The sequence below is a fragment of the Phascolarctos cinereus genome, unplaced genomic scaffold (assembly GCF_003287225.1).
Source record: "Phascolarctos cinereus isolate Bilbo 61053 unplaced genomic scaffold, phaCin_HiC Scaffold_8;HRSCAF=390, whole genome shotgun sequence".
Classification (NCBI taxonomy): domain Eukaryota; kingdom Metazoa; phylum Chordata; class Mammalia; order Diprotodontia; family Phascolarctidae; genus Phascolarctos; species Phascolarctos cinereus.
Genome location: NW_027556291.1, coordinates 72622717 through 72633340, shown reverse-complemented (window position 1 = coordinate 72633340; position 10624 = coordinate 72622717). Strand labels below are relative to the sequence as shown.

Genomic DNA, 10624 nt, shown 5'->3' with positions numbered 1-10624 from the left:
TACAAATCTAATTAAGTGATTTCCTTACTTCCTTGTACCTTGTCTGATACTTTCTTTCCTGCGTCCTGTCCTATACCCCATCCATTTCCTCCCTTCCTGCATCCTGTTCTCAAGAGACGGAACAGGGGGGTGGTGAGCCGACATCCTGAGTTTCACAGCTGTCAGGCTTAGTACAAGCTGCAGGTAAGACCCGGGCTGGCCTAAGCCCTCCAACTTCCCAAAGCTGGCCCTCTACAGACAACAACTTCAGCAAAGTTGCAGGATACAAAATAAACGCCCAAGAATCAACAAAATTTCTATATAATAATAACAAAGTCCAAGATGCCATAATAGAAAAGAGAAATCCTTCAACACGACAAGGCAAGTAGATCGATGAAACAGACTAGACAAGGGAGGATCAGAAACAATGGCATGCACTAACCCAGTGTTTGATAAAGCCAGAAATATAAATTACTTAGGAAAGAACTCTCTATTTAATAAATACTGTTGTGAAAACTATAAAGCAGTCTAGCAGAAATTAGGCTCAAACTAATATCTTACTTCATATTTCCTTGATATATTCAAAATGGATACATTACCTGATTTATATTAATGATCATGCAAAAAAAAAATAGAAAAGAATCAGATCATATACGTAATGCAGCTATGGGTAGAAAATGTATTTCCTGTGGGAAACAGTGGCAGCAACGGCTCCAGCTCTCACCACGGGAGAGAGGTCGGGGCAAGAGGGCCAAGGAAGAAATTCCACTCCTCTGCCTAGTGCAGCAGGATCCCTTTCCAACTCTTCCTGCCCCAGCTGGGAAAGATGCCCCTGGAAGTGGTAGTGGAGCTCCACATTCACATGATCACCTACTCAGGTGTGTTTCTTCCAGAGAAGAAAGGACTTTTACTCACTATCTGCATTCTTGATGAATATAGGGAGACAAAATGCTTTCCTACTGTGTTCCCCCTTATGAATCACAAAGTTGTGAAGTCTGACAAGATATTTATAAATGCACTCAAGCCAGCTGCTGTAGTGGAGCTTCTAGAAACTTATACAATCAGGTTCGAACTAATACAGCTTATACCTCCCGAGGGGACATTGTTGACCTACTATGAAGAAAACACATGGGACTTTCTGTTCCCTGAACCCAGGCTGACTCCTCTATACCCTGGGGTAGACCAAAAAGTGCTAATGAAGGCACCTCTAGGCTTTCCAGGCATCTCTCCAAAAATAGAGTTTTCTATGAGGACAGCCATCAAAAAAGTCACTTGTCCATTAAAAATATTTTTTGAAGAAAGATTGAGGCAATTGAGGCCTGCCTTTGCATTATGTTGTAAACGAGTGCTCTCAAGAGGCAGGATGAAGGAGAATACTGTGAGAAGCTTAGCAAAAGCTTAAGATGTCATTCTCCATCGCCACAGGAGAATGGCCAGTGCAGCCAAGCTCCACGTCATGTGGTTTCAAACTCCCACCAGAAACCAAACCTCCATTTGGAGTTAGGCATGTAGACAGTTCAAAGCCATTTATTTGGTGAACAAATTCCTTTAAAACCACACACTCAACAGTCCGGGAAAAAAGCTGGCTTTACATGCTTTGATTTTCCACTGAAAAGAGTTTCTTCTCTTAACAGTATTCCATCTGACATGAAGATTTTAAGGGATTGAGAAGAATGGAATGCTTGTAGGTGTGAATCTTTGTATTCAGATAGGTTTGGCAATATCTTGTCTGGTCATGGTAACCGAGTGGATCTCGATTTTTCATCAGAAAACTTCATTCACTTCCCATTACTACTGATGGCCTATCCATGTCTGAGTTATTGCCCTCACCAACACAGGTGGTGCTGCAACCCTTGCTTCACTTGGGAGAAGATTTATGAAAGGGGAATAACTGACCCTGAAGTTGATGAAATCCTTGGAAGAACGACTCCTGTTTGAGGTGCTCCCCACTTCATGAACCTTTTGAATGCAGATATTTCTAAGTAATTGTCACTTGTATAGGACTCTGTGTATTATGGTGTTCCTAATTGTACAGTGAAAAATGAATGAGAGCAATAGGGAGAGTCGGAACTCCTTTAAAGTAACAATACATGCACTCATTTATTGCTGAACTGCCTTTCATGTTATCTCTAACAAATTATTTTGTTCTATTTCCCTTTGGATGAAATCCTGTACTGTGTATTTTTACCAGGTAAGAGTTATTGATTAAAATGATTGGAGTTTGGGGCTCAAAAAAAAAAAAGAAAAAAAGAAAATGTATTTTTAATCAAAGGATAAAATAGTAAGCTTGATTACATGAAATTGAAAAACTGACAAGCTTTTGCACAAATGAGATCAATGTACCTGGGATAAGATGGGAAATGGTTGAATGGGGAAAAAAAATCCTTGTATCAAATCTTTCAGATAAGAGTTTGGTATCCAAGATATACAGACAACTAACATATGCATATGATTAAAAGCCACTCCCCAATAGATCAAAAGGATATGAACAATTCTTCTCAAAAGAAGAATTGCAAAATATTAACAATCATATGACTAAGTGTTTCAAATCACTAATAATAAGAGAAATGTAAATCAAAACAACCCTGAAGTTTCACCTCAAACTCAGCAAATTTGCAAAAGATGGCAATAATTGATATTGGAAGGGTTGTGGGAAGATAGGTGCACTAGTGCATGGCTGGTGGAGCTGTGAATCAGTATAATCATTTTGGAAAGTAATTTGGAATTATGAAAGTAAAATGTCTTAAAATATCTGTATGCTGTGACCTAGAGATTCTACTACTGGGCAAGGAGGTCATTAATAAGAAGAAGGTCCTCATATACATCAAAGTAAAGCACTTGTTGTGATAGCAAAGAATTGGAAATAGATTCCCATCAATTTGGGAATGGCTAAACAAATTATGGTACATGAATATAATGGAATATTATTGTGTTCTAAGAAACAATGAATTTTAAAAAAAACATGGAAAGACTTACATGAACTGATAACAGTCAAGTAAGCAGAGCCCAAAAACTAGGGAGTACAGCAATGTAAATGCAAAGAACAACCACAAAACAATCAAAAATGAAGATTGCAAAATTACAAAGAATAAGCATGGTCTCAAAGAAGAGACTCTTTTGCAGAGGTGGGAGGTCCACAGGTATGAAATATTGCATATATTTTCAGACTTTTTTAGTATTTTGATTAGTTTTGCTGATTTTTTTTCTTTTCTTCCTCTTTCAAAAAAATTATTTGTTACATGGGATGATTCTCTGGGAGGGAGAGGAGGGGTTGAATATAGGGGAGATATTATGGAGATTTAAAAAAATCAATAAAAAAAATTAATTTTAAAATGCCCAAAAGGAAAATTCAGTAAAAAAAACCCCCAAAAACCCAAACCCAAAACCAAAACCAAAGCAGACAAGCAGGATGGTTTGAAAATAAGATGTTAAAGCTATATACTTTTTTTTTTTTAGAGGAAGTGGTATGAAATAGAGATTCTTAGTTTTAATGTACAATCTTCTTATGCTCTCTTTGGAAGACAAGGTATTGAAATTCAGAATGTAGCCCATGTCAGCTCTGAGGATCTTTACCCCAACTCCTACACTCTCTGACAATTGGGGTCCTCAGAGCTTGGTTCATCATCACATCATCCCTGACTGAAACTCACCCCCCCTACCCCTGGGGCCCCTCTGATTGGACAGGGCAGAAGGTGGACAATAGTTTCTCACAGATTTCTCTATTTAATGAAGGTGCAGTGAGCAGCCATCTCATCATTCTCCACCCCCCCCCCCATTAGATTGTGAGCTCCTTGAGGGCAAGGACTGTCTTTTGCCTTTGTATCCCCAGCACTTAGCACAGTGCCTGGCACATAGAGGGAGCATAATAAGTGTTTATTGATTGACTGGCTGACTGGATCTCTTCCTCAGGATCCTAGGTGTACCCTTGATGTGTCAAGAGTGATTCTCTAGTGTTATCGTCTTGAGTCTCACTCTCTACCCTCCAGGATTGTCAGTTAAGAATAACATAGTTATACAAGCTTTTTGAAAGGGTTTTTTCCCTAAGGTAGTATAATAATAGCAGTTGGAACAAAACCATGCCCAAAGTGTGCCATGGTCTCACATAGTCTAGAGGAATGTGACCTCTAAGTCATAGAGCACACAGGGAAAGGGAGAGTTCACTGCTCTTGGTTTCTGGAAACTCCCTTCTTCCATTTTTAGGAGGCTTAGGAAGTTTTCTTTGTGAGGGATCTCTTTGTGGGAATCTTTTGTTGAAGCATGAGCTCAGTCTGTCCTCGGCTTCCTGTGATACAGACACTGATAACAGCTCTTCTGGAAAGGCCTTTTAGGCTTTCAGTGGGAAGAAGAGAAGTCCAAATTTGTCCTCTTATCATGGAAGGTACTCCTCTGGTCAAAATGGATGGGAAGGAGATGTATGCCCTCCCCCCTCCCCCCTCCCCATGCAATTCCTTCTCAGGGGACTTTCTGCTAATTTCTGGAATTTTTCTCTTCTCAGTTTCCTTGAAAATACATACATGATTAGTGAGACACACTCAACTTTCCTCAGTTTATCCAAACAAAATTCCTGAAAAATGTTATTCTTGTTTGAAGGCCTTTTCGCATTTTGTCTAAGTTCTTTTGATTGCTTGATGTGTAGTCTCACTTAGTTGAAGTTTCACTCCACTTGCCGAACTATATCTTGACTACCAATCTCTCCAACCTTGACTCAAAAGTTCTGGCCTTCTGGGGGCAACTAGGTGGTGCAGTGAATAGAGCTCTGGCCTTGGAGTCAAGAGGACCTGAGTTCAAATCCAGCCTTAGATACATACATACTTAGTAGCTGTGTGACCCTGGGCAAGTCACTTAACTTCATTGCCTAGCCAACAAAACAAAACAAAAGTTCTGGCCTTCTCAAACTTCTTTTGATCTTCTGATTCTTCTTACACCCCCCACTGTCAGCTTAGGACAAGGGCTGGGGAACCTGCAGCCTCGAGGCCACATGTGGCCCTTTAGGTCCTTTTGACTGAGTCCAAGTTTTACAGGAATCAGAGGACCTAGCTGTGAATTCCAGCTCAATCACTTACTGTACTAAGTTAGAACTACAGTCCCAGGTTTGTCTTTGAAATATTTGTAGCTTTAGCAGAGCCAGCTGGTGGCACAGTGGAGCACTGGTCTTGGAGTCAGGAAATCTTGAGTTGAAATCCAGCCTTGGCCCACATTCGACCCTCACCTGTAAAATGGGGATGATAACAGCACCTACCTTGAAGGGTTTTGTAAGGATCAAATCAGGGTGTTACTCATAGAACACATAGCACAGTGCCTGGCACAGAATAGATGCTATATAAAAATGCTTGTTCCACACTTCCCCTCCTTAGAAGACATCAGTTCTTTCTGTTGTTCTTACCTTTTTACCTTTAAAAGCAATTCAGAGGTGAGAGCTGAGCCATCCCCAGCCATGATCAACAGGCTATGGGAAAAATTGGGAAGTAGTTGAAGTCACTTTTCTGCTCTCATTTGGCTTGTTTTCCTCCTTTTTCTTCCACGAGTGGGGTTCCCTTCCTCCCCAAACACCCATGTCCCTGTTCTTTCTCTTCCCCATCTCTCTATTAAAATTTATTTCAGATCTCTTACTCACACTGAGCTGTTAAGGGTTGATAAGCAGCCTAGATGTGATTGGGACCAGTCCAAATGGTTTCATCTGCTAGATAGTGCAGTTTAGTAGAGAGGATGTGGGACCTGAATTTATGTTCTGCTGTGATACTTACTACCTGTGACTGTGAACAAGGCCCTTCAACTCTCTGAGTCTCAATTTTCTTACCCATCAACTAGGGATAGTCATACCTATGATGTTTCAGAGTGTAACAAGGGGCTGGTGAGTTCACACAGTGTGCTGGATGGTTGCAATCCCCACATGGAAGAGGCTGGGGCATCTGCTTCTAGAAAAGCATGAAGCAGGGTAATGGAAGAGTCCTACTCGCATATTTGGAGCATGCACAGTCTATAAATGGTTATGGTGAATATTGGCTATCAAATCACTAAGAGGATCAACTGAGATTGTATATGGAAAGTGCTTTGCAAAATTCAGAACACAGTAAATGTTAGCCATTGTTACTATTAGGAAAGGGGGGATTTCAGAAGTTCTTTCAAGACCCATCTCTTCATCCTCACTAGCATGTATAAACTGAACATATGCCATGTAGTCAGTACAGTGCAGCTGCTACCATGGGGCACGGAGGAAAGAGATCATATGGAAATGTTTGTCTTTGTAAAATTTCTATTTTCCCCAATACCTAGCATAGGGTTCTTTCTCTGCATGTGGTAGATTACACACACACACACACACACACACACACACACACACACACACACCCCCATATGTATATATACATATAAAATTTGGAAATTAATGTTCTGCCTTATGTATTTCTCCTCACCACATAAACACACGCTCCTTTCTTTGCCCCATTTCCTCAGGTGTGAGTTAGAGAAAAATGACCTTGGGAAACTAATTTCATCTCTCTGAGCTCTGTTTCCTCATATGAAAAGGGGGCATTTAAGCCTATGACCCCTCCTAGAGGGATTTAGCAATGTAATGGGAATCAAAGGTTAAAGCCTTGATTCAAGTGTGGCACAATGGAAAGAAAACTGGGTTGGAGTCATATTGGGACATAGTTCCTCTGCTTTGCTCCTGTGTGATCTCTATTTCCCTGTGTGACCTTGGGCAAGTCTCTTAAATTCTTCAGGACTGAGTTTCTTCATCTGTGAAGTGGGGGTAGTGGATAAGAAGGTTGATTAAGGTGGTTTCTTCTGGCTTTAAATCTATGATTCTAAGGGGATGTTATGGATTTCAGGCATCACTCAGAGGGTTTTGTCATTCAATCAATAAGCATTTGCTAAAGTACCTCCTATGTGCCAGGCACTGAGGATAGAAAATCCCTCCCTCAAGGAGCTCACCTTCTACTGGGGAAGAAAACATAAATACAAGGCAATTGGGGGAATGAATGGGACTTAGGGGAACAACAGGACCTTTAAGAAGTTCCTGAAATCATACCACATGGATGTTCACTAACTCTCCCTATGGATAAGACCCATGATTTATGAAGTTGTGTGAGGTCACAAAATTAGTCAGAAGGGTGCTTAGTGATCGTCTAGTTCAACCTCCTTACTTTACAGATGAGGAAAGTGAGTTAGACCTAGGTTTCCTAGGTCCGAATATAGCACTCTTTTCACTAAACCATGCTACAACTGTTTTTATTTTAGTAAGAAATTGGCTTGCTGCTATGGGGAAATTCTTCTATCCAAAAATCACAGAAAAGAGCTACTATCCATATGACATATATCCTGGGAAGACTTTGGCAGATTTACTTATTGTAGCTTTAAAAAAAAAAAGCTAATGTGATCTTAGATTATCTTAATTATATTGTCCACAACAAGGTTCGTCAGGGTTGTACTGTATATTTGCCCTGTCCTGGTGAGAACATGGAATAATACTAATTTTATTTGTTGGGGACATTTTAGAAGGTGAATCACCAAACTAGAGGATATTAAGAAGACATCAGTCAAGATGGTAAAGGGATCTAAAATCAATATGAAAATTTAAATATACTTTCTCAGATATCAAGACTGTCTATATCCTAAAGAAATAAATTGATAAGCAATTTTAATACTGAATACATATACAGAACCCACACAGAGCACTTGACTGCTAGAACGAATTTGTAGTATCATGCCAATTCAGAAAATAGATTCTAAACTAAGTATATTCAAGCATAAATGAAAAATAAGTTTTAAACAGGCAAAAGAACACATTTTTCAGTTGTTTAAGGAAAATTGTGAACTTTACTGAAGACAAAAATTATAGATGAAAACTGTTCATAGTATATTACAAATTAAAGATGTCAGACTGATGTACAATAGAAAATTTACTTATACATTTAAGGAAAAGAAAATCTATCTTCTCTTAAAATGAATAGATTCAATTAAAGGCTAATCATGGGTTCACTGTAATATTAAGAATGTTTAACATTTTTATATTATCCTGTAATAACTCTTTAATGGTATTTCCCTTTTTTGTTGGTTTCCACAAAGTATTGCTTCCATCATATTGAATACAGTAGTAGCTTTCCCTTGAAGATCAAATGGAATATTAGTCATATTTAAGAATACAGTTAGCTCAGACTTGAAATCATATAAGAAGTTAATAAATAACCTAATTCTTTCATCATTATCCTTTTCTTTTGTTAACTTCTGAGGCTTATGCCCACTGCTGCTTCCATCTACTAAGGAAAAGCTTTGGACTAGATACTTTTGGGCAGATTCAACATCATCTTTGAATTCTATGTGGCGTTTTGCATTTTTCAGTGCACGTTTTATCTCCTTATTTAGGTCTCAGATTTTTTGCAGAATTTGATCTTCCATCACTTGCTCCTTATTCTGCTGGTCTTCGGCTTCCTCTGATGGCTCCAAGATCCCTGTTCCTAAATTGTGCAACTGTGTTCCTGGGTAGTCCATGACCGACGGGGCCACAAGAGCCATTTGTCCTACTATGACCCTTTTCCCTGGGGTAGCTAGTTTCACTTGTTGGGAAGCTTCTTCAATGAGTTTCAAAGCTGAGTCCAGAGACAGTTTATGATGCAATATGGCAGGTACTTTTTGGACTAGTTTAGGAGCTACTTTCACAAGTGGTTTGAGAATATGCTTCTCTAACACTTTCTTAGAGGGTCCCTGGGTAGGGTCCATAGCCACTTGCACAGCTAGCTCCAGAGTTGAGGCCACAGATTTCTTCATTGGTGGATCCTCAGGTGCGTTTTCCTCACTATCAGATTCATCAGTCTCTAAAACACTACTGTCATCATCCTCCAAATCCAAGTTCTCCATATCTGAGTTGTCCAAATCCTCGTTTGTATACTCTGCGTTTTCCTCTATGTTGCCAGGTGCCTCTGTGCCCATGTTGATTGTCCTCTCTTGCTCTTTTTCGTCCTGCTCCCTGGGTTGCCGGATGGAGTTCTCGAGCCCCAGATTTCCCTTAGACCAGGCTGTCTGTTTCATCAAAGGCACCTCATGTTTGGTCTTGTTAGACTTACGAGACTGCGAAGTCAGGAAGAGCGGGCTTTTCAGGAACTCCTCCTGGATCTGCACGGTGCCTTCCTTGATTTTCTTCTCCTTGTCAGAGCTGATAGTAGTAGCTTGCTTCTTGCCCCGGATACCCTGGGTGGGCACTCTCAGGGCCATTTGTTGTAGGATTTCAACATAGTGCTTCAGGATGCTGTCTTCCTTGCTCAGGTCATTCAGAGTCAGCAGCCGTGGGTAGGCCACTTCTGATAGGGGCCAGAGCCATAGCATGGGTAAAAGCACTGCTGCCTTGGCACCCATCTTCCCTGGCTGTCTGCAGACCATCACAGCAGGGCTCAGGGCCGTGAGTGAATCCTCACGACCAACTGACCAGCTGCACCAAGCTTCAGCAGTCTAGTTGTCTAGTTGCCCTAGACAACTGAATCGTTGGCGCCCCAGTGTGTGCAGCCACTACGGGCACCACGGCTGCGAGAGAGGGCTGAAGAGCAACACCAATCTCGCTCCTCTAGCCTCGGCTCGAGTCCCTCAGCCTGACTGGCCCGCCCTCCAGCAAGGCCTGCCCCTCCCTGCCCGACTAGGAGCAGAGAGGAAGTGTACTTGCCTCTGCTCTACTCCACTTTCCTTTCCCTCCCTTTCCTTTTCCAGTGAGGGCAGTCAGCTCCCAGAGGGTGACACCTCACCGATGCTAGCCACCAACAGACTCACACTCAAACCCTGGGTTCTACTGTATCCAGGCTGTGCTGCGCCATAAAGGGAGGCGGGCCCACGGAGAGGGGCGGGGACAGGGAGAAAGAGGGACTGGCTTAACCAGAGAGGGAGGAGTTCAGAGCTGGAAGGCGTGTTAGAAGGCCGCCAAATTTCACAGGTGGTTAGACGTGGCCAAGCTGAGATTTAGATCCATTCTTATTGATGAAGAGGAAGAGTGAAGAGACAGGCCAAGCTGAGATTTAGATCCATTCTTATTAATGAAGAGGAAGAGTGAAGAGACAGGCTGAGGAAGGGGCAGGGAAGGGAGTTCTTTAAAATAAGAGAGTGAGATTTTCTAGTTTGGGCTTCCATGGAAGAAAAAAGAGAAGGAAGAACTTGAGGCAAATAAGAAAGAAAAGTAAATTCTGCATTCAGAAGAGGAAAGGATGTCACAGTTTGAATTGGGGGAGAACAAATTTGGCAAAATTTGGGAAAAATTGAGAAAAACCTGAAGAAAAATATGACCATGTCACTCCCCCTATTCCATAAACTCTTGTGGCATTAGAATAGGCAAAGAAGAAAAAAAGCTATCACTCTTTGCAGAGGGTATGATGATATACTTAGAGAATCCTAGGGACTCAACTGAAAAACTACTTGCAATAATTAACAACTTTAGCAAAGTTGCAGGATATAAAATAAACCCACATAAATCATTGACATTTCTATATATTACTAGCAAAACCCAGCAGCAAGAAATATAAAGGGAAATTCCATTTAAAGTGACTGTAGACAATATAAAATATTTGGGAGTGTATCTGCCAAGACAAACCCAGGAACTACATGAACACAAGTACAAAACACTTTTCACACAAATAAAGGCAGATCTAAATAATTGGAAAACATCAGT

The 10624-nt window shown here is 40.9% G+C and overlaps 1 protein-coding gene and 1 pseudogene across 1 annotated transcript; one reads left to right on the top strand and one right to left on the bottom strand.

Moving 5' to 3' along the window:
• The first annotated feature begins 805 nt into the window (after nt 1-805).
• LOC110200342 (spermatogenesis associated 6-like protein) lies at nt 806-1961 on the top strand (annotated as a pseudogene).
• A 5987-nt stretch (nt 1962-7948) lies between these two features.
• Nucleotides 7949-9330, bottom strand: SPESP1 (sperm equatorial segment protein 1). The gene is given in 2 exon segments (XM_020975672.1): nt 7949-8031; nt 8034-9330. Coding segments are annotated over 2 exon segments (1380 nt in total).
• Between the last annotated feature and the right edge of the window lie 1294 nt (nt 9331-10624).